At 37.9% G+C, this 24,639-nt stretch overlaps 1 protein-coding gene across 1 annotated transcript in view; it reads left to right on the plus strand.

The window, feature by feature from the left end:
- Positions 1-24,639, plus strand: part of hob (hobbit) — a 460,559-nt gene that overhangs the window by 191,426 nt on the left and 244,494 nt on the right. The window contains exon 17 of the mRNA XM_067142110.2: positions 9,276-9,646. Within this exon, the coding sequence (XP_066998211.2) occupies positions 9,276-9,646 (371 nt within the window). The remainder of the gene's footprint in view (positions 1-9,275; positions 9,647-24,639) is intronic.

Here is a 24,639-nt window from a genome sequence, read left to right on the forward strand (position 1 = left end):
TGGTATGCCTGGTCTAACTTCCTCATCCTGACATTAATTGCTTCCTCTTCTAATCCATTCTGCTGGATGACTTCACCAAGATATTTGAAATTCTTGACACGACCGAGTTTTCCAAGATTAGTGATCATCCATTCAGGTCCATCACAGATGTTTGTCATATATTTTGTCTTTGGAATAGAAATCTGGAGTCCTACCTTTTCGGCAACTTCTGACAGCCTATTGGTCTTGTTGACTGCTGAATCTATGTTGTTAGCAAAAATGGCCAGATCATCCGCAAAGGCCAGGCAGTCGACGTACACCCCTTTGTGCTTAGGACCAAGTCTGAACTGATCTTCCTTTGTTTCCTCTTGGACTAACAACTTCCTCCACTCTCAGATGACTTTTTCCAAAACACAGTTGAAGAGGAGTGGGGATAGTCCATCTCCCTGTCTGACACCCGTTCTGATTGTAAACGGTTCTGAGATCTCACCCATAAATTTTACTTTCGACACTGTGTTGGTTAGAGTTTGTTTGATCAAATTTCTTGACGTATCATCCACTCCAAACTCTTCCAAAATATTCATTAATGACTCGCGGTCAATGGAGTCATATGCTTTCTGAAAGTCAACAAACACAACCACGTAGCTGTGTCCTGTCCTCTTGTACCTGATGATGCTCTTCAGGTTAAATATCTGTTCTGGGCACGAACGGCTTTTTCTGAAGCCAACCTGATATTCCCCAATCTGTTCGTCAAGGTGAGCTTCTATTCTGTTCTGAACTGCTTTGGAGAAAATCTTATAGGGAACAGATACTAATGAGATGCCCCTATAGTTGTTAACATTCTTTTTATCACCTTTCTTGTACAAAGGGTGGATTAGTACTGACAGCCATTCAGTTGGTATCATCCCAGTTCTCCAGATAACTTCAAAAAGCTTGACTAGTACATCTAGAGTTTCATCATTTGCCAGCTTCAGTAGTTCTGCCACTATCGAATCTTCACCAGCTGCCTTATTATTCTTTAAGCTGTTTATAATCTGCTTGATCTCATCTTTACAAGGAGGGGTTGAGTTGAGTAGTTTGTAAATCGGGTCGCACTCAGGGAATGTTTCTTTTGGTTCATCATAATTAAGAAGGTTTTCAAAGTACCGAGATAAGATCGTACAGTTTTCTTTGTTGGTCATGCCCAGCTTTCCATTTTCATCTCTAAAACAAAGGCTGGGGGCTTGGTACCCTCTCATATTAGTCTTGAATGTTTGATAGAAGTCTCTGGATTTGATTTTCCAGAAATCCTGATCGATCTGTTCTAACTGCTGTTTCTCATATAGTCGCTTGGCCCTTCGGAAATTTCTGGCTGCTTCTTTTCGAGCTTCACGGAACACGTCGAAATCTTCAGATCTTCAGGTCGAGTTCCACCTTTTTATTTTGCTATTTGCTTTATGTTGCGCTGACACAGATATGTCTTATGGCGACAATGAGATAGGAAAGGCCTAGGAAGTGGAAAGAAGCGGCTGTGGCCGTAATTAAGGTACAGCCCCGGCATTTGCGTGGTGTGAAAATGGGAAACCACGGAAAACCATCTTCAGGGCTGCCGAGAGTGGGGCTCGAACCCACTATCTCCCGATTACTGGATACTGGCCGCACTTAAGTGACTGCAGCTATCAAGCTCGGTGTTCCACTTTTTTCCAGGCATTTATTCTTTGGGTCAGCACTTCATCACAGACCTCATTCCACCACCTATGCTTTCTCTTCTTAGCGTCAGGATTGCAGTATTAGCTACTTGTTGGATCTTGGAGGCAATGTTCGTCCATTCATGAGATTCAAATGTCAGCTGCTGGTGGTATTGTTCTAAGAGATTTTGATTGATTTTTAACTTTCCAAGGTCGTATTTATAAATTCTGTTTCCTGGTTTCAGGGCCTTATTGAGAGGAATGAAATTAATTTTGATCTTGGAGAGGTAATGATCTGAATCAAACTGGGCACCTCTCTGCACTTTAACATTCATTATTTCCTTAATCGCTCTCCTGGATATTGCTACATGATCAACCTGTTTCTCTCCACACACATTGCCTGGTGATCGCCAAGTTTTTTGTTTGCTTGGCTTGTGTTTGTAGAATGTTGACATTTTCTGAAGATTTAAGGTACGACACAGATTGACAAGTCTTATACCATTTCTATTAGTCATTTTGTGAGCAGGATAGTTTCTAGTTGTTGATCTGAATTGTGGTTCTATTCCCAGCTGAGCATTAAAGTCGCCTAATAAGATCTTGATGTTCTTAGATGGTATTTTCTCCAACTGTTCTTCAAGAAGGTCCCAAAACTGTTTGACTTTCTCAGGATTACGTCTGTTGTTAATAATAATAATAATAATAATAATAATAATAATAATAATAATAATAATAATAATAATAATAATAATAATAATTTTGTGTGGCTATTTCTAGCCCAGTGCAGCCTTTGTATGACAGACCCTTCAATGAGGGTGGGTGGTATCTGCCATGTGTAGGTAACTGCGTGTTATTGTGGTGGAGGGTAGTGTTATTTGTGGCGTGTGAGTTGCAGGGATGTTGGGGACAGCACAAACACCCAGCCCCCGGACCATTGGAACTAACTAATGGAGGTTAAAATCTCCGACTCGGCCAGAAATCAAACCCAGGTCCCTCTGAACCGAAGCCCAGTACGCTGACCATTCAGCCAACGAGTCGGACATTAATATTATTATTTATAGTACACTAAGGGTCCTATACCCATACCTTTTTTACTTACGGCGAGTGCATAGTTTGAACTGAACTGACACATAGGCCTATTGATGAACAGCCAAACGAACAAACGTTTTCTGTCACATAAAGCTGGCATGCAGATTGGTTGAGTTACGTTTTGTTTCACTTCCCTTATCACCTTGATGGCTTAATTCAGACACTTTCTTAAAACAAAAACTAAAGTTTCGGCGACTTTAGGGAGGCGTGTCATCAGATACACTCACAACATGTATATAAACGACCACAAGAAAACATACAATTCCTTTAAATTCCGCGCAAGCCGTATAAACTCTGTACGTAGAAACGCTGGTTAGCTGCATGGCTTTTTTCACCAGTTCTTCCACGTCCACAGCGGATTCTCGTCTCGTATGCTACTGTAAATGTTCTGAACAATTTGTTCAGACTTCCTATTTAATTTCCCTCCACTTTTATTAGCTTTAAGTATTTCACAGTTGACTCAAGCGTCACATCACCCAGATGATGGTCACAGCTGAGAGCCATTATGAATACTGAGCATGCTATTGCAGCCAGTGTTGCCAACAGTTTTCTTGGATCAATCTTCAACATTGTAAAAATTATGTGAACTAAACAGCAATGGAATGAACTCAAACAAAGCTTAGTAAGCACACAGTGCAATAAGATAACAATAAGATAAGATAACAAGCTTATGTTAAATAATTATTTATTTTGCTACAAATACCACCGAGAACAATAATTATTCACAGCCATCTGTGTCTGAAAGATAAGAGTTGGTGAGAAACCTAAATAACATACAACTTGTGAAATAATTTCCATATTTTTACTGGGCATAAATTTTTAATTGGTCAAGTTAGTTCACCACAGTATCTAACAAAACTGAGGGAAGCTTCTGATTTCAGAAACAATCAACAAACCTAAGAACTATGTACCACTGCAGAAGCCTCTTCACTGACCAGAAGTCTGGCTAACATCAAAGGGACCGCTTAGGTCTTGAGTTGACTCTCAGTAGAGTTATAATTGTTATGTCGATAGTCGCATAAAAAAGCAACCTTTCACCATCAGTTCCTTCTCCATCAACAGTGTGATTATCTTAATTATTGTCACCTTTAGTAAGGTCATTATATGCTGTATTTCACTAACTTCTAGTGGCTTTGGGTAGCCATTTGTGATATTTTAAAAATATTAATAGGCTGGAAGATATTGCACAATGCCAGTTTTCCTACGAAAACTGTTCAGAAACACGCATGAGCCATCATGGCTAGCCTTACAACTCATAATTTTTAACTCTCTTGCTATAGCTTTCAACAGACTAATTTCATTTGTTGACCATATGTTTAAACGCTCCTTTCAGTCGCATATTCATATTGATTTCTGGAAACTTTGCTTTTTATCTGCAAAATTCCTGGCGTTTACTCTTTGTCTGTACAATGCATGCTTTATTTTCCTTCCAATCACATACCACAGCTCATGTCCACAACATACTTTCCTGCCACAGTGTGATTACCTGTTTGCTCTGACTTCAATAATATGGAGTTTTTCTTTAGCCGTGAACAACCTATAACAAGAACTTGCATCAGCTATCCTAAAAATGCACAATATTCAAACTGATACATGCTAATGTCACAGTATACATGCAACACTTATGGTGGGAACAGAGTGGGCTGAAAAAAATAACAGCTTCCATATTTCTGTATTTCAGAAGCACTGTACCATCCTTAATGCAAATAATACTGCACACTAACTTTTCAACACCAAATTTGGAAAATCAGATGTGGGAATTACTTTCATATATGTAGTATTTTATAAGAGTATTTTTCTGAAATATTAAGGGTTAATGCCCTTCTTTGTCTGACAAAGAAAAAAAAATTCTTCACAAAATGATGGCAACTTGCCAAAATAAATGATATCTCACAGACTTGGAGAAGTACAGGTGTAACTGTATTTACTGTATGTTAAATATATTGATGACAAAAAAATTTTTCATCAAGAAATTTATTTATTAATTTATGAAATTTGTTTCATTCATTCCCTTTCTCAGTTGACATGTGTCAAATTGACAGTGTGTATAATTGCTGTAATGGAATAATTCAGATACAATACTATATGCAATGAAGAACAATGCTGTGGTCAGTTCTGCATTTTAAATTTTTACTGTGCATCAGACTTGGAATATTCTGCAAACCCTTGTTAGTAAATTAATGATGAAGATTCATGGTATGCCGAAACTCAAAGTAGTCTGTTTAGTCATGACTTCTTCAAGATCCTCGGATAGCACTACTGAAGGTTATGTAGTTTTAGCGAAACCTCCAGAAACCGATGGTGGCACATTAATGAGGCTTGATAGACACGTTGAGAAGCAAAGTAGATTGTCATTGCTTTCCTCACTGATCCAGAAAGTGCTATAACAGCACGACTGACTAGGAGTAACACCTTCCATAGCAACCAGACACATGAGGTGTGCTCTTAATTTCATAACTCAGCCCCACTCATACTTTGCAGCTTCCATACTGACATCTATCACTCCCCACTGAGACTTTAGTGGAAGTTACATTTTGCTCCAACGTGTGCCAAGAAACAGATACAAAAATCCTGCATCCATCAAAAAATACAAACAACCATAAAAGTTAAATAGAGTACCTCTAAAATGCTTGTAAGCTATTGTCTGTCCAGGCTTTTTAGTGGAAGGCTAACAGTATAACTACTGATACATTGAGTTTTACCGTAGATAAAATTTAATGAGTTCCCTCTCATGTTAATAAGGCACAGTCATTGTATTTACGTGGTGCTTATATTCTGTACTTAAAACGAGGTGGGTTTTTTTTGTTTTTGTTTGTTTGTCCATCTGTATTACAGTACCTAAGTATTACCTCATTGTTAATTTCATGCATTCAGAGATTAACAATTACTGTAGATTGTAGATTTCTGTGTACTAATAGCTTTCATGATTACCGTACACACATGAATAATCCCTGCATATTTATTTTTTTCTAAATTTGGCATTGAAAATTTGGGGTGCTGGGATTATTTGTATCAAGGTTGATACAGTGTTCCCGACAAGCAGAAGACTTGAACTTGGTACTTTTCCGCCCATTGTGTTCCCGCCAAAAGTAAGAAGCGTGTCATGTATCATATGTATCATAGTGTATCATGTCAGTTTCAGGTAGTATCACTTGTTGAGGGTGACTGTTGTGAGTTCTCGTTATAGGTTATTCATGGTTAAAGAGAAGCAGAGCAAATTGGTAACCACAATGCAGAAAGAAAGTACAGTGTGCATGAGATCTGCATGCATGATTGGAGGAAAAGTAAAGCTCGTCTTGAACAGATGAGTAACCCTCAGGCATTCTGTGGGCAAAAAGAGAGGTTTCCAGAAATCGAAAACAGAATATACAAATACAAAGGGCACTAGGAAAGTTTTGCAATACGCAAAAATGGTTGGCTGGACACCCCTATTATGGTGAGGGATGAAAAGAGGGGTGAAAACCGGTCTAGAAGACAGCAAGGCACGACCTTCACACCAATTGTTACCAAGCAGAGGGATTGAAAGCAAGTTAAAATGTCAGTGTGGTCTAATGGTGAATATCGTGCAATTATCCGCTACAATTTTGCTCGTGGATTAATGTTGACCAGTGTCTGAAGCAAATGACTCCTGTGCTGCAGAAAGACTGTCCACACTGGACAATTTTCCACTGGTACAAAGAGTTCTAGAGGGGAAATTTTGGGGTTGAAGACGATCCTCGCTCTGGGCGACCGTCTGAATCAGTGACTGAGGAAAACATTGAAGCTGTGAGGAAAATGTTGCAACAAGAGATGCGGTTGACATATCGGCAGGTAGAAGAGACCCTCCACACCCCTGCACCAGCTATTCATTCAGTTCTATATGACCATTTATATGTTAGAAAAGTTTGTTCCCTTTGGGTGCCCCATTCACTTTCAGAGGAACAAATGGCACATCGAGTGAAATGGTGCCGAAAAATGTTAAACAGTTTGAAAACGGGACTTCGCGTAACGTCAATAGCATCGTTACGGGTGACGAAACTTGGCATTATTATTACGATGTCCGAACAAAATCCCAGAACAAGGTGTGGCTGTTTGAAGATGAGGGTTCTCCTGTGACTGTGCGAAAGTCAAGGTCAGTGAAGAAAAGGATGATTGCAGTATTCTTCACTAAACGGGGCATTCTGACTCGGGTTGTGCTAGAAACACAAAGGACAGTTACTGCAAAGTGGTACAGTGAGACTTGTCTGCCTCAGGTCATCCAGGCTCTCGAGCAGCTCCGTCCAAGGTCACTGCTCAACACTTGGATCTTGCATCACGACAATGCTCCAGCACATCGTGCTAATATAACAATGGATTTTCTTGCCAGATCAGGGTTGACTGTGCTTGATCACACTCCATACAGTCCTGATCTTGCCCCATGCGACTTCGCACTCTTCCCAGAAGTGAAGATGAATCTGAAAGGGCGGCGTTTTGCATCAGATGAGGAGCTTCGGCAGCATGGGATCAAGAGTGTGAAAATGTTACCGAAGAAAAGTGGCAGAGTTCGTTCTGTGACTGGTTTCGATGTATGGAGAAGTGTATTGAGTGTGGTGGAAATTATTTTGAAAAAGTCTAAAGCGTTCACTCACATTGCAAAACTTCCCTAGTGCCCTTTGTATGTGACTGAAAGGGGAGAGTTTGGATGTGCAGTCATGAGTGAAATGTGCTAGTTGAAAGCTACATCAGTAGCAAGAAAGTTGAAAGTATGTGTTGTAAGGCTAGCCATGGTTGGCTAACTTTTTTTTTTTTTTTTTTGTACAAAATAACTTAATTTTTGTAGGAAAACTGGTATTACACAACGTCTCCCAGCCAGTTATGGAGAAAGGATTACGAATTTCCACAGACTTGTTATTGGTTTGAGCCAGAGAAATTCATATTTTTTCTTCCAAATTGGTAATGCAGACCGGGCATCACTATATTTTGAAATGCCACTGGATTATACTACTACTTTTCCGTGGTTTCCCATTTTCATACCAGGCAAATGCTGGGGCTGTACCTTAATTAAGGCCACGGCCGCTTCCTTCCAACTCCCAGACCTTTCCTATTCCATCATCGCCATAAGACCTATCTGTGTCGGTGCGACGTAAAAGCCCCTAGCAAAAAAAAAGATTATACTACTTAAAATTTGTTGTACTGTTACTATACAAATAAACAAACAACTTTTTAAAAATATCCCTTCCTGAAATAAGGGTGCAGAGATTATTTGCATATACAGTATATGGCATTTCATATTGAAAACTGGTAAAATTGTTGTAAAAAATTATATTTTCCATTGATTTATGCAATTTATTGCCATAATGCAATCCGAAAATTTAAACAAAACCCACTGAGGACCTTTGCCTGTCAAGACAACTGCTGTCCAGTCAGATGGCCTGCAGATTTTGAAGTGCCGCGTGGTTAGCGTGAAGACATCCTCAGCCATATTACTTAGCTTTCATGATCAAGGTCTGGTGCTCCTCAGTTGGTCTCATGAGGCTGAGTGAAGAATGTTCCAGGCCTCTGTCCAGAATGAAAATCCTTGGACTGGCCAAGAATCGAATCTGAAACTTTCAGGTAAAAGGGAGGCATGCTTCATCTACACCATGGGACTGGCTACCTGAAAACATGAAAAGAAGGCGAAAAGACAACTCCAAACAATTATGTAACAAGTTGCCATTGCAAAATGATGTTAAAGGGCATACTTTATTTCATTATAATTTAAAATTCAGGAGATGATAGCAGGCTACTGGAAGAGTATAGATTGGCCTAATGCGTTATTCACGGAATGTAGTGGATGAATAATAATAATAATAATAATAATAATAATAATAATAATAATAATAATAATAATAATAATAATAATAATAATAATAATAATAATAATAATAATAATGTTATTGGCTCTGCGTCCCACTAACTAATTTTATGGTTTTCGGAGATGCTGAGGTGCCAGAATTTAGTCGCGCAGGTATTCTTTTACGTGCCAGTAAATCTACCGGCACAAGGCTGACATATTTGAGCACCTTCAAATACCACCGGACTGAGCCAGAATCAAACCTGCCAAGTTGGGGTCAGAAGGCCAGCCTCTCAACAGTCTGAGCCACTCAGCCCAGCTGTAGAAGATGAATATTCTAGGTTAGCTATTCAAACTCAGAAGGAAGAATATTTATACTTTTGTTCATTTTTGTATGTCTCTTTGTCAATTTGATGGTGCTACTATTGTCTGTAAATAAGAGATATCTGAATAGTTAGGTCTCTTAGAATGCCAACATTTATCATCATCACCTTACGAAACTGCATTATGACACAGGTTATTACCTACACTTACGAATACAGAGGGCTAATGACCAATGGCTTTCCCAGCCCCTAACGTGAAACACTAACAACAATCACCACTATAATTTTGGATCAACTCCCATATAATTTGATTATTTATGTAGCAAATAAGATATATTTTTGTATTTAATGTAATTGAAATAGACATTTTGTGTGCTTGTTGTATTTTGTTGAACTGTGTTGTTTAAATAATTATTTTCCATCATTTAGGTGAAGGATTTCTTATTTGAAATGAGTGATGATCCATTCGAAGTTCGACTCCGAGACAATTACGAACTTCTGGAAGATGAGTATAAGGAGAGTGTGAAGCGCCAAAAAATGTTGAATGCCAAGGTTGCTGACCTTCTCAAAACTCACCTGTTGCTCCCAGCTGGAAAAGTTGAAGAGCTGTATGCTAATTTGAACAAGAAGAATGCTGAAATCTATGTACAGCGCTCTAAACAGATAAGCAAGGCTGGGCCTGCCAGAACCAGGCTTTTTGCATGGCTGATGAATGAAGTGAAGATAATTGCATTGGCAGATACAACTCTTCATGGTTATAAAAATGCGGTGAATATCATGCAGACAATTGATCCAGACAGGTAATTTCTCCATTTTAATTAGAATATTCTTATGACCTACTAGATGTTCATGAACTGTATTTTGTTGCCTGTTGATTGGTATTGTCCCAGATAAGAAAGCAAGGGCTGGAATTGTTCAGATCAAGGAAATGACTTATAGTGTGGTTGATAAAACACACGTTTGACCAAGACTTTTGGTGCAACCCTCATCAGTGGAGGAAATTAGAAAAATTGTTCTTGAGATTGATGTACATCTAAATTCTACTGGGAGAAGTGAGAGGAGCAAAAGAGGATAATCAAAGTGGGTATGGTTAAGGTTAAGTGCTTTCCTGAAAGCTGATATCCAACCTTGTATTCCCTTAGGGTTTGGAAATGGGTGGATGAGAACTTTGATTGTTATCTTCAAACATTTGTTCTTAATTGTGTTAGTTGTCGCACTAATGTAGATTGTTAGGCAGTTTGACTGTTGCTTGAGACAAAGTGATGGGAACCTATTCTAAGTTTTACCTTATACAAGTTTACTGTCAAATACAGTAACTTAGTAGAGCAGTGAAAGTAAGGGTTGGCTAAGTTCTACATCACAAATCATTTACCACATTTACTCTTGTATTAGACCCCTTTTTTCCCCACTTTTACAGTAAAAAAAAAAGTAAGGGGGGGGGGGGTCCAGTATGCGATAACCTCAAATTTTTTGCAGAGAACACATGACTTCTAGGCTATAAAGAGCTATAAATTGTACACGTAACATTCTACACTATTCCTTAATAAACTTATGAATGTATTTGAGTTTTACTGGCTATTTTCAATGGAAGGCAGTGTTTCTGAATGTGAAAAGACAATACATAGTGAACAACTTATAGGCCTACGTATAAAAGTAAGTATAATCAGTTTTAATTACTCTAATATCACATTATTCATTACATGTCACATACTGTCCACATTCTTGAAAGTCAGGGAAAAACATATCGGTCAGGGAAGTCAGGGAAATAGACAAAACATGTGGAAAATCAGGGAAATCTTCCCCAGTGATGGATTTGAGGGATATTTTTAGGCTCTAGTCTGTTGTAACCCAGGCTATTGTAGCATTTCTTTTTAGGTGTTTTGTCACAAGAAGTGCATAACAATTCTACAATTTTTGTTGTGCCCTAGTGTAATTTCTTTCAACAATTTTTATTTTATTCTTTTATATTTAATTTCTAGGATGCTTTCTTGAAACTCATGACAATGGCCAACAAGCAGTGTACATTTAATAAACTTTGGTTAGACAGTAAAGTGTTTACAATGAATCAATAACAGTAAATTTCCATCTTTTTGACACTTATATTTGCATTAAGCAAATCAATCAATCAATCATTCAATCAATCATATACAGTACATGTTTCATTCCATTTGGAACATCTTCAGCTGTATTACAATGTATTGGTGAAATTACAAAGTATTTATCTTCTTAGGAACATCTTAATAATAACCTTGTTTTACTTAAAATCTTTGTGAATTAAAAAAAAAAATTGAAATAAATTAAAATCAATGGGGTGGTGAAATGGGGGGAAATGGATTTACTTATTTTTAGCCTATTTTAAAACTATATCTATTCATTGGAACAGATATTATAAAAATGTTTTTGCTTCCAGCACTTTTCACTATGATACTGTATATGATAATTCTGCTTGTCTACTAATAAAATGTTTTTGAAAAATAATTTTCCTTTGTCACTGTTCTGTATTTTACAAGGATGTTCTCTTCATTTGCTCCTTCAAAGGCAAATGTTGTTTGTTTTAATTTTATAAAATTTTATTAGTAGACAAGCAGAATATCATATATCATAGTGAAAAGTGCTGGAAGCAAAAACTTTTTTTATAACATCTATTCCAATGAACAGATATAGTTTTATAATAGGCTAAAATAAGTAAATCCATTTCCCTCCCATTTCACCACCCCATGCAACCATCCACATTGATTTTAATTTATTTCAGTTTTTAAATTCACATAGATTTTAAGTAAAACAAGGTACTTATTAAGTTGTTCTTAAGAAGATAAATACTTTGTAATTTCACCTAAGCATTGTAATACAGCTGAGGATGTTCCAAATGGAATGAAATATGTACTGTGTATGATTGATTGATTTACTTAATGCAAATATAAGTATCAAAAATGCGGAAATTTCCTGTTATTGATTCATTGTAAATAGGATTTGATACGGGAAATGAAGCTGATTTCTTGCAATCAGTAAAGTGTTTCCCGAACCAAGTGGTTGGTTGGACATATTGGTAAATGATGCAACTTCAGCGTATTGTAAAGTGTGTTGTAAATCATTCAAACTTAGTAATATGGCCACACAAGCAGTCACTTCTTATGCTAAAGGACCTACACATATAAAATACACGAAAGTTCAGTCTTCCCAGCCAACAATGTCTTTCTTAGCAAAGAATACCTCTACTCCATCTCCACTTGAAGATACACAGCCAATAGTTAGCACTACATCCACAGCTACAAAGGAATTAGCAGTGCCAGGAACAAGTCAAAGGAGTTTAAAGACTTGCAGTGTGAACAAAGATGATGTTATATCGGCTGAAGCCATGTGGGTTCTCCAGGTTGTCACTGGAAAGATGTTTCTCAACTCTTTTGATAAAACCTCCGCAGCATTCGAAACAATGTTCCCAGACAGTAAAATTGCTCGAAACTTTACTATAGGCAACACTAAGGCTTCCTATGTTATAAATAACGGATTAGCCCCATATTTTAAAGAAAGATTGCAAAATTACTTAAAACAGTGCTTTGACTACATTGTTTGTTTTGATGAATCATTAGACAAATTTGCCCAAAGAGGACAAATGGATATGTCTGAAAGATTTAGGGATGTAAGTCTTCAAAAATTGCAACAAGGTATTGGAATAGTGTATTTTTAGGCAGGGCAACTGTGGATCACTTATTACATGGGTTTTTTTTTTTTACATGGACTGTCCTTACTATTAGGCAATATTTTGCAAGTCTCAATGGATGGGCTGAATGTTAACCTCAGTTTTATTAAAAAAACTTGAAAATCATTTGCAAGTTCTAAACCCAGAGGCCAAATCTTTTCTTGATATAGGCATATCCAGTTTGCAAACAGTGAACAGAACCATGAAAACTGAGATCTCCAAAATTGACTGGGACCTTCTTCATTTTTTCAGATCTCTGCACAATGTTTCTAAAGATAGCCCTGCTCGACGTGCTAAATATATAGATATAACAACAAGCACCGCATTTCCGTACAAGTTCACTGTAATAAGATTGTAGGAAAATGGATGCTGTGTTGATCAAGCTCTTAAAATATAGAGAAGCCATGATGAATCCACTACGTAAGGGAAAAAAAAAAATTGCTTTTAGGAGTATTTTGCCAGATGTTGAACCTTTCCTCTGAACATTTCAGAGTCAGAAACTTGTGGTGCCTATGACTGATTGGTCTTCAAATTTGAAAACTGTTTTGAATATAGACCTACCGCCGGTTTCATCAAGCTTCGTCCAAATATGCTTGACGTCTGTAAAAAATGACGACCCGTTTCTTTTTGACGCGTCGTTAAAACCTTTTACATTTCATCATCACTAGTGAGCTGGAATATGCGCTCCGTTTATTTTGACACGATCTCACATTTCGAGACGACGTTATAACGCGACACGTCGAGTTTTATCGTACGTTCTGATTGCCGTTTCTCGATTAATAATTGAAGTACTGAGCTGTGGTTTAAAATAGACTTGTTTTGTAATTTAATTTTCTGTTATAAGAGTGGTCTCAAAAATGGAAGATAATAATATTTCATCAAAGAAGTGTGGATCCAAATTCTATGAAGACGAGAAGAGTTTGTTCGTGAGTCTTTTTGCCGAAAGGAAAGAGACAATCGAAAACAAGAAAACTGATGGCATTATGTTGCGTGATAAAGAGAAAGCCTGGATAGAACTTGCAAATTCTTTTAATTCTCATGAATTTGTTTGTAAGAGGTCAGTAAAACAATTGAAAATGTTTTATGACAACTTCAAAAGAAGGGTTAAGCAAAAAAAGATGCCAGGATAAGGTGAATATGTTTAAAACAGGAGGTGGAGTCTGGCTCCATGGCTAAATGGTTAGCATGCTGGCCTTTGGCCGCAGGGGTCCCAGGTTCGATTCCTGGTAGGGTCGGGAATTTTAACCATCATTGGTTAATTTCGCTGGCATGAGGGCTGGGTATATGTGTCGTCTTCATCATTATTTCATCTTCATCATGACGTGCAGGTCACCTAGGGCGTCAAATCAAAAGACCTGTACCTGGCGAGACGAACATGTCCTCGGACACTCCCGGCACTAAAAGCCAACTAAAAGTTGCTGTAATCCCTTCATTACACCAAACATCATCACAATTGATAGAAATAATCAGGGGCCAAGTAGAGCCTCTTCCCAACAACTTGGATAGCGATTCTGCATACATAGGCCTAACCGCATCCAGTAGTAACACTATTGAACCATGCAATGTACTGGTGACGTTTGAAGAAGAACCAAGTACTGAGATCCTTATCCCTACCAGTGAAGAAACGGTCCCGAATACAATCCATACCTTTCACCATTCAACTAGCGGGGGCAAGATATTGTGGGCATCAAGAAACCGGCCTTCTTTTAAGGAGACAAAAAAAATCAGAAGCATTGAAAGCTCGTGAAAAAGTTATTGAATTGTCAGAATCAAGAAGGGATCTTTGCAAGCAAGAATTAGATGCTGCAATTAAGGCTTAACGAAGAACTAGCCTTAATACACATGAAAAAAGGAACTGAAAAAATTAAGCAAGAAAATGAAAAACTGAGAAGTGCAGTGCTAGAGGCAAAACTTTCCTTTTATTTGAGGAAACAATAGACTAAATTTAATAATAATAATAATAATAATAATAATAATAATAATAATAATAATAATAATAATAATAATATACAAATTTATTAACCTATAAATTTAAGTAACATTAACCAACCAATGACCTATTAGTAACAAACATACAGTCACATTAAATATTGCCTATTGTGTGCTATAGAAAACAAAGTGTGTGCTTGTTTATATAATATTAGTGATATAGAACTCGTGTGTTTTAAATTTATTCCACTTTTAAAGCAGTGTCTTAACGGAAATGGTTTCAATGGTTCTGTTCCGATTAACAACTGGAGGACCATCTTGATCAGCTAAGCCAGGTAGGCCTACATTAATTTCCTCAAAGACTAAATAATTCCTGTTAAGTCGTCTTTTTTCTTCTTGGTAATGATGGAGTACTTCATCTTCCAGGGGGTTCATCTTCCTTTGTTCGCATAGCAATATTATGTAGCACAGCGGTAGCCACTATGACAGACAAAGATGATGTTACTGTTGTTTTTAAACCCAGTGATAAGGCTGGAAATATCCTTTTCCATACTCCATATTGTCATTCAACAGTGTTTCTTGTCTTAAGATGGGCTCTGTTGTAGTTTTCCTCGCCTTGATTTCGTGGATTTAAGAATGGCGTAAGAAGAAAATGTGTAAGTCGATATCCATTATCCCCTAGGAGTCCGTCCTGATTTCTTCCCGTCTCAAATTTCATTCTTATTTCAGAATTATCAAAAATAAAACTGTCATGAACCAATCCAGGCCATCTAGCAACGATATTCCTTATTAGTAAATTAGCACCATAAATAGTCTGTACATTAATTGAGAAATAGGACTTTCTGTTACTGAAAACTTCTGCATTATGTCCACCAGGAGACAGTATAGGTATATGTGTACAGTCGATGGCACTTATTACTCCAGGGAAGTTGCTTATCATATAAAAATCGCAAATAACTGAACGAGGTTCATCACCTTCAGGAAAATTCACGTACAGTGGTCTCAAGGAACCAATTGCTTCAGAAACTTTCCTAATATAGCGACAAATTGTTGATTTAGATACACTATTCACATCTGCTAGTACCAATTGAAAAGAACCAGTAGCATAAAAACGTAGAGTTAAAAGTAGTTGTATCGGTGTTAACGGACGGTTTCTATTAGTAGGATATTCCACTCTATTTTCAATTTGCTCTAAAAGTTTCAGTACTACTCTCGTGGAAAGTCTGTACCTAGTTACAAAATGGAAGTCATCCATTGAGAAGAAATGATCATTACGGTCAGGAATTGCACATTCAGGTCCCAGATTTTCCAATAATTCTGTATACAGTAATTCAGCATCAAAATTCTCTCTCACGTTCATGATCTTCTAAATAACGTTCTGTGAAGTGCTTTAACACTTCCTGTAGAATGCCAAAACGCTTAAAACACTTTAAAAGATCTGTAATTTTCAGCTACTACTGAACACTGCAGTGTTTACAACACAGACACACCATTTTAAATGAATCGTCATGTTTGAAGGTAAAAAATCGGCGCGTCAAAATTGACGGTGCATTTGACGATCGTCAAAGTAGACAGACATTGAAGAAACGAAAAAATGGACGATAAACGTTCAAAGTTAAACAGTCGTCAAATTCATAAACGAAGCCTGGTGAAACCAGCCACTAGACTAATTGGAATTCATGATATTTGCCTATATTAGAAACACAAGTTAATTACTTTTGATCTCAAGAGTGCTTTAAATCCACATGAAATAGTATTAGAATGCTGTGGTAAAATAATTTTATTTTCATATTTGAATTACCCTATCAGTTAGTTGTACTTTATCCCTTGGAAATTATAAGATAAGGTATATGTTAGGTCTACACGTTACCTTTAAACAATTTGTTTCCCCTATATATATATATATAAAGTGCCCATCAATGTAATTGTTTTCCCATAAATAATTGAAAAAAGGAAGTGGAGAGAAAATTATGCCAGCTATGGAAATGGTGGAGGCTGGAATTTCCTTTTTTTTCCTTGTAAAACATGCTGTTTGGCGAGTTAACTTGCCACTCAGTTTTCATGAGTCAGGGAAATTTTTCTTAGTAGGTCAGGGAAAGTCAGGGAAACTTGAAAGAACATTTCTGTGGACACTATGATCTCATTAATTCCTCTGTTGAGGTTGACATCAGGAAAAACTCACTACGAAGATTTGTCTCGCTTAATACTCAATCCCGTAGAGAAAAGGGACAAGGGTATCGTATTATATTATGCAATATTGATACAAAATAACTTAATAGCCAGTCATTTGTCCCTGTCAGTTGAGTAGTAGGCCTACCACAAGTAAAACTGAGTAAACGTGACCACTACTTTCATTTGAATTATCGTCTTGCGCCGCCAACTTCCCTGCTACTGGCGTGTCATTCCAAGTGACGTCATCTTCACTGCCATCTTGTCAGCCATGCGCTGCAATTGAGAGCATTCAAGGTCCCATCTTTTTCTAACCTTTTAAAAATAGTTTCGTTCCCGACCTAAGATCTTTCTCAAGATAGTTCTTTCCCTGACCTCTAGTTTCTGTATGCGTTTTGTTCCTTTGATGATTAGGTTTTCAGCTGCATTGAGGACCTCAGATCTGATTACAGTGTTAGTGTGTCTTAATTTTGCCATGATGGATGTGGATTTCTCCTGGTAAACTTTTCTGTATTGGTTGTATGCAATATCCAGTTTCCTAATCCTTTCTTCAGATGCTTTTTTGGTCTTGAGCTTCACTGATCCATTCCCCCAAATATATAAATTCTCTGACTTTATGGACCCTGTTGCAGGGAAGAAGGTATTCTGGTGCAGATTTGTCATTTTTCATGAACACTGTTTTCTTGCAAGACAACTGAAGTACAGTCTTGGCGGCTATGGATTGAATTCTTTTTATCTGGTCTGTTGCTGTTTCAGTCAAATCTGCTAGTATAGCTACATCATCCGCGAAAGCGATACAATCCACTCGGTTATTGATTTTGAGTTTCCTGTTTATTACTCTTGGAGCTGTTTCAGGGAGTGTTTTCCTCCATTCTCGGATTATTATTTCTAATACACAATTAAACAATATGGGTGAGATTCCATCTCCCTGACTTACTCCTGTTTTAATCTCAAAAGGATCAGAATTTTTTCCTCTGAACTTGACTTTAGATAGGGTGTTCGTTAGGGTGCACTTGACAATGTTTAATGTCTTATGATCAAGCCCAAGTTTTTGCAGGATATTGAATAGAACCACTCTATCAACAGAATTGTAAGCTTTCTTAAAGTCAGTAAATGTGATTACAAAATTTTTATACTGTTCCTTAGTCTGCATAATGCCTCTTGATGGTATTGGAGCATCTAGTTTGATATTTTCAGGCTTGTTGAAGGGTAGTTGTTCCTGTGGTGGTTTACAGTTTAGTAGTTCTTCAAGGTATCTTGCTAAGATCTCTATTTTCTTGATCAGTTATACCTTTTCTACCTTCTGGGTCTTTGAAGCTAAGCATTGGCGACTCATATTTCTGGGTGCTTTTTTTTTGAAAGTTTTGTGGAAATTTCTTGTATTCTTTTTGAAGTCTTGTTCGATGGATTCAAGGGTATCTTTATCAAAGGTCCTTTTTGTCTTTCAGATGACTTTGGTAGTTTGCTTTCTTATTTCAAGGAAGTAGAGCCAATCTTGTTGACTTTTGGTTTTGTTCCACCTTTCCCACGCTTTTTGTCTCCCTTTAATGGTGTCCTCACATTCTTGTTTCCACCATGGATGTTGATATTTCTTCTTGTGAGGGATTGTTTCCTGTGCGGTTGAGATTACTGCTGCTTTCAGCTGTTCCTAGGATTCAGGAGGTGACTTTCCGATGCGTTAGCTTAAGTGTTCTTTGAAAGTTGTGTGGTCTTTGACTTTTACTGTATCATATTTTGGGATGGGTTTCTGTGCTTTTTTTTTCTGGTTAATTTCATGGTTTCTGGTGATAAAGTTTAGTTTCACTTTGGAGATGTAGTGATCAGAGTCCACTTTCGTGTTCCTGAGTTCCTTTACATTCCAAATCTCTTTATCAGATTTGTATGAAATGGCTACGTGATCAATTCGGTATTCTTCTAAACGTGAACCTCGTGTCTTCCATGTCTTGTGTTTCCTTGGAAGGTGTTTGAACCACGTTGATTTCATTCTCAACTAAAACCTTCTGCAAGTATCTATCAGATGCTTACCATTATGGGCTGGGTACTAGTGAACTATATCAGAATCCTTCTTTTCTCTACCTATTTGTGTGTTGAAATCGCCCATTAAAATGAGGGTATGGTGATAGGGAATTCTATGAATTGTTGATTGAAGGTCTTCCCAAAATTGTTCCACAGCTGCAGGACTTCTGTAATTATCTTTATTTACTGGAGCATGGGCATTGATGATAGTTTATCTTTTGTTGGTACTTCGGAAGGACAGAGATGAGTAGATTATCTTCTTTGATGCAATAAATCCTGTTCCTAGCATGTTGGTGCCTTTGAAAATTTTCTTCCCTGGTTTGCCTTTTAATATTCGGTATCCCTCTGACTCAAAGGAATCTTCGTATCCAAACCAAGTTTTTTGAACTGCCATTATTAATATCTGTTGTTGAGTCATGAGGTCGGTGATCTCTTTCAACTTCCCTATCCTTCTGAGTGAATTGGTGTTGAAAGTCGTTATGTAACTTATTTTCTTTTGTTTGAATTGAGATACTGAGCATGACGGAGATGACTCCCCAGACTCCGATGGCCCTCTTATACCACCTTGGTTTATGGCAGTGAATTGAAGGCTATCCTTATAACCACCTGGGGTAGTTTTCCTTTGTTTTGTTTCCTCCATGTTCTACCATTTTGATTAAAATGGGTTTGATGTGTCTGAATTTCCTCAGGACTTCTAATACTGCTTAGGTTGTTAGCCTGAGAGATAGAAAACGGTCACCCATCACATGGGGAGCAGACACCGACCAATTCGCCGCCCGATGCAGGTACAGACACAAACAGATTTGTTGACTGAAGACAGTTTCCCTGCTTTATCAACCATTGGGACAGTTTATCCTTCTGTGCCTTCAAAATCATTGGCCATCTTCATTGCCTCAGTTCATCCGCGGGTGTATTATTTGGCAATGCCTTATTCACACTTGTCCTGTATATTTACAGGAACATCCCCTCTCAGCCATATGGGATGTGCGGTGTTGAGGTTGAGGCCCCCCGCCCAATGTCTCACACAGGGTTATGTCCAGCTCCTACTCAGTTCAGAACCAGACTCCCGTGTGAGCTGACTGGCCAGGGCATTATTATTATTATTATTATTATTATTATTATTATTATTATTATTATTATTATTATTACAGAGTTATCCGTGGAAGTCAGAGGTGAAAGAAGGTGCGGGCTGGAATGGGTCTAACTACAAGTCCGAAAGATGAATTAAATTTTCAATAAAGGTTATATTTTCAAAACTTAACAATTTTCAAATAGACTTTCAAAACTCAACAAGTAACAAGTCAACAACAAGCCAAAATCAGGTACAAAGAAATCACAAGTGTAAGGGGATTATTACGAGATCTGGACTTCGAGCCCCAAGTATAATATCTGAGCTCTCAGCTCACAACCACAATTTACCAAAGGGCAGAAAAGCCTTAATTACATGGAGCTCTTGCTCCCGCTTAATAATACCAGATAGAGCGGACCTGCTCTCAATTTTACAAGCCTATTAAAGGCCACAAAAAACTTCACTTTTATCTGCCCTCAAGGCACACAAAGAAACAGGGGTATTTAATACCCAACCTACAGGGCCTTCGCATGAAGAAAGCAAAACATCAGTTTAAGTTACTGGCCCAAAGTACAGAAAGGACTGGAGGCGTGAACTTGCACTCCTACATACACATTTTAAAACCTAAATGGCTCTAGGCCGATACACAGGGGCTAATCCCAAGCTAGGGAGGTGACTCGTATGAGAGAAGAAACGGTTATGAAAACATAGTCACCTCAATTTCAAAATGGAGGGGAGCTCAAGAGGGTAAAGCACTCTCTATCCCCGCTTTACAAGAAAAGAGATTTGTAGTTTTTACCTAGACTGAAAAGGAATTTACATTGTAAAGAGATGGGTTACATATTAAAGGTTTCGAACCCTCCTCGAGAGTTAGACTGCTTAGCTAGCAAGAAATAAAGATGTTAAAAGGCCATTACCTTGTTGAAGAACTGCTGTCTGAAGAACGAGGCGCTTCCCGCCCCCTGCTACATATTCACACACAGAGTTAGATGTTATACGAGTGGCCCGGAACAAGAAAATCAGCAATTTTTATACCCTCGTGGAAAATTCGAGACCTTTTAAGAATGAGTAGACACACCCCCTCAATATTTATTGGTAGACTATGAATTACACATGGAAATTTGAAGAAGAAAGCTATGATTGGAGGAAAATTAATTACAGAAATTACTGATTGGTTAAATTCAAAACAGGCAGAAAGAAAGGGGTAATATTACCAACCCACAAACCACAGAACAAAATTTAGTAAAGACCAAACTTATGAATACAAAATTTCTTCAAGAGAGTTCATTCCATTGCACCAGAGTGTATTACCATAGTTTTTGGTAGAGACATCTGTTAGAGAAAGTCCACACTTTTTGATCAATGAGAAACAAAAGCAAATCAAAAACACACAGTGACATCTTCTGATAACCAGTAGAGTTAGTTCGGTGGTAAAGTTCCAGGTTTCTCCAGTAGAGAAGTTTCAATTGGCGCAAGATTTGAACTTGCGTCGTAGAGGTGTACCGCCCGGTACAAATATTATTATTATTATTATTATTATTATTATTATTATTATTATTATTATTTGTTAGGTATGTTGGCGAGTAAAACAATCGTTCTGATTGGGTAGTTTTTATCATGTTTTAAACGTACTTCTCTCCACAAAAAACCTAAATTAGCCCGTGTTAAGAGATATTAAACAATCACTTTGTTAATAATCTCACCTGCTATATTAATAGCAACAACCTTGAATATTTCTCAATCTAAAGTAAACTCGTTTAATCATCCCGAGGTGGTGCAGCTCTTTTTAGACACGCCCCCAGTGGAGGCAAGTTATATATACCATTTTTACCGCATATCAACCTTCCTGCCATTCATAAATCTCTGGCAGTACGGTACCAGGAATCGAACTCAGACTCACGAGAACGGCTGCTAATTGTGCTAACTATTACGCTGGCGGACATTCTTAACTACACAACACAGACATATAGCATGGCCAATGCATGCTTGCAATGCGCGGGTTGTACATGGAACTATTCACCAATTTGTGCAACTTCCATCAGAGCTTAACTACGAAACGCAGATATAGCGCATGACTTCGACGCGTGTTTTCATTGCATGGGTCATATGGATGAAACTATTCACAAATTTATACGATGTCATATCTGAACTTAACCCGCTTCGAAGCAAAATGGTTGTTCTTCTCTGACAAATTACGTTGGGGGGGTCTTGTAAGCAAGATTAATTTTTTTCATTTTCTTCATCTCGAGAAGCTGGGGGGGGGGGTCTAATACACAAGGAAATACGGTAATATGCAGTTAACATCAGAGTAGCCGAGATGAAATGCACATACTTTTTTGCATTTAACAGCTTTTCTTTTAAGGCTGAGCATCTGTATGATGCTACTACAGTGTGCTGTAAAGCTTGTCGAGAATTATCACTTGGTACACATTCATATTAAACTGCTATCTTAATTCTACGATATTCTACAAGAAGTAAATGCATTCACAGGCGAAACCATCCGTACATCACTCAGTTTCTAGACCTGTTTAGGTGGACAAGGGCAAGAACTCGATAGACTCAAGATTTCGTATTCATAAACTGGAGTTAACTTGTATGAAAAGGCAGGAGAGTATCTGTAATGAGGAGATGTACTGTAGATCCAGTTAAGAGCTAACACACTGTCTGAACTGTATTCTATGAATCAACTTAGATGACAATGGAATTTGATTGGATTGCTATTTGCTTTACGTCCCACCGACACAGATAGGTTTTATGGCAACAATGGGACAGGAAAGGTCTAGGAATGGGAAGGAAGTGGCCGTGACCTTAATTAAGGTACAGCCCCAGCATTTGCCTGATGTGGAAAAGGGAAACCACGGAAAACCATCTTCAGGGCTGCCAACGGTGGGGTTCGAACCCCACCGTCTCCTGAATACTGTTGATTGGATTGGTAAAAGGGTGAATTGCCTAGAAGAAAAATGAATAAACCATAAAGGATAAGAAAGCCAGAGGGAAACCATGGTGATGGTAGTTAGACATGCCGCGTGGCGTGCCACGAGTATTTGTTGAGTAGATCCTGCTGACTTGCTGGATAATTGTTGAGTGAATGAAAGAATGAATGGGATGAATGAACGGATTATTGCAGTTACATCACATAAGTGTATTTTACTTTGTGTATTTTAAAATTAAGCATTCTTGTATCGTCATTTTTAATATTATTACTATTGTTTTTGCTATTAATATTATTTGTTTTATTTGTATTTGTAAGTACTGTATAAGTTATGTACATGTATACTCCTCTAGTGGTTAAGTGTAAGAGAGGGCCTTGAGCCCTAACTTCGCCACCAATAAAGGCTAATTATTATTATTTTTTTTTTGCTACGGGCTTTACGTCGCACCGACACAGAGAGGTCTTATGGCGACAATGGGATAGGAAAGGCCTAGGAGTTGGAAGGAAGCGGCCGTGGCCTTAATTAAGGTACAGCCCCAGCATTTGCCTGGTGTGAAAATGGGAAACCACGGAAAACCATCTTCAGGGTTGCCGACAGTGGGATTCGAACATACGATCTCCCGGCTCAACATTATCTATCTATCTATCTATCTATCTATCTATCTACCTATCTGTCTATCTATTACAATATTTTAAGATAGATTTGTATTCAGGAAAGGCCATAATGCTAGATGCAATTAAAGGATTGTATAGATGCTTAGTTTCTCTTACAGAGGCGTAACATTGAACATGTAACGTATGTATGTACAGTATTTATATACAGTGGAACCTGGTGTTACAGTTACCTGCCGTGGAAAAATTAATATCTAGAGGAATCTTATTCAGGGGAAATATTTGTATCATTTTGCACATGCACAGCCTAAAAGTTTCACTCTTAAATATGGTGCAGTTTTTTAAACATGTTCGGTAGTCATTATAATGTTACTGTCCCTCCATATCAATTTTGTAAATTCCGAAAGTTCTTTTCCTACAACTGTTGGATAACTTTGAGTTCTTTAAAAATACAACAATCAGGTACCATGGCTTTAACTTAAATTGAATTGGAAACCCTCTCCAGAGTGTCTCAAGAACCACTGGCTGTCAAGAACAGCAAACAACCATCCCTTCTTTATCAGTCATCAGGCAGTAGAGGTTCATCAATTGGTAATGTTATCTTAAATTTAAATTACTAGAAATCATTCTGTAAATGTTCATTTTCACTTCATCAATAAATATCCTGTGAAAGATATTAAATAATGCTCTTTGGGAATAGAAATATACTGTATCTCTACCGAGCAAGTTGGCTCTGCGGTACAGGTATAGCTGTAAGCTTACACTCAAGAAATGGTGATTTCAAACTCCACCTTCAGCAGCCTTGAAGATGGTTTTCTGTGATTTCCTATTCTCACAAGAGACATTTATTTAATTAACAAACTAACTAACCAACCAACTAACCAACCAACCCCATGGCACAACAGCCTTGAAGGGCCTTGGTCTACCAGGCAACCGCTGCTCAGCCCGAGGGCCTGCGCATTACGAGGTGTCGTGTGGTCAGCATGACGAATCTTCTCGGCCGTTATTGTTGGCTTTCTAGACCGGGGCCGCTATCTCACCGTCAGATAGCTTCTCAATTCTAATCAAATAGGCTGAGTGAACCTCGAACCAGCCCTCAGATCCAGGTAAAATTCCCTGACCTGGCCGGGAATCAAACCCAGGGCCTCCGGGTAAGAGGCAGTCACGCTACCCCTACACCACGGGGCTAGCACATTTAATTACATTAATTAATTACTTAATTAATTAATACCACAGTATTTAATTTAGCAGTGCTATCCCATTCCTACCCTATCCTTGCCAGAAACCTGTACGTGTAACATTGCATTTGCCTAGTAGTGAGTTCTAACACCACCGTTTGTGGCCCTGAAGGTGGTGTTCCATGGTTTCC

Source organism: Anabrus simplex, chromosome 2 (assembly GCF_040414725.1).
Source record: "Anabrus simplex isolate iqAnaSimp1 chromosome 2, ASM4041472v1, whole genome shotgun sequence".
Lineage (NCBI taxonomy): Eukaryota > Metazoa > Arthropoda > Insecta > Orthoptera > Tettigoniidae > Anabrus > Anabrus simplex.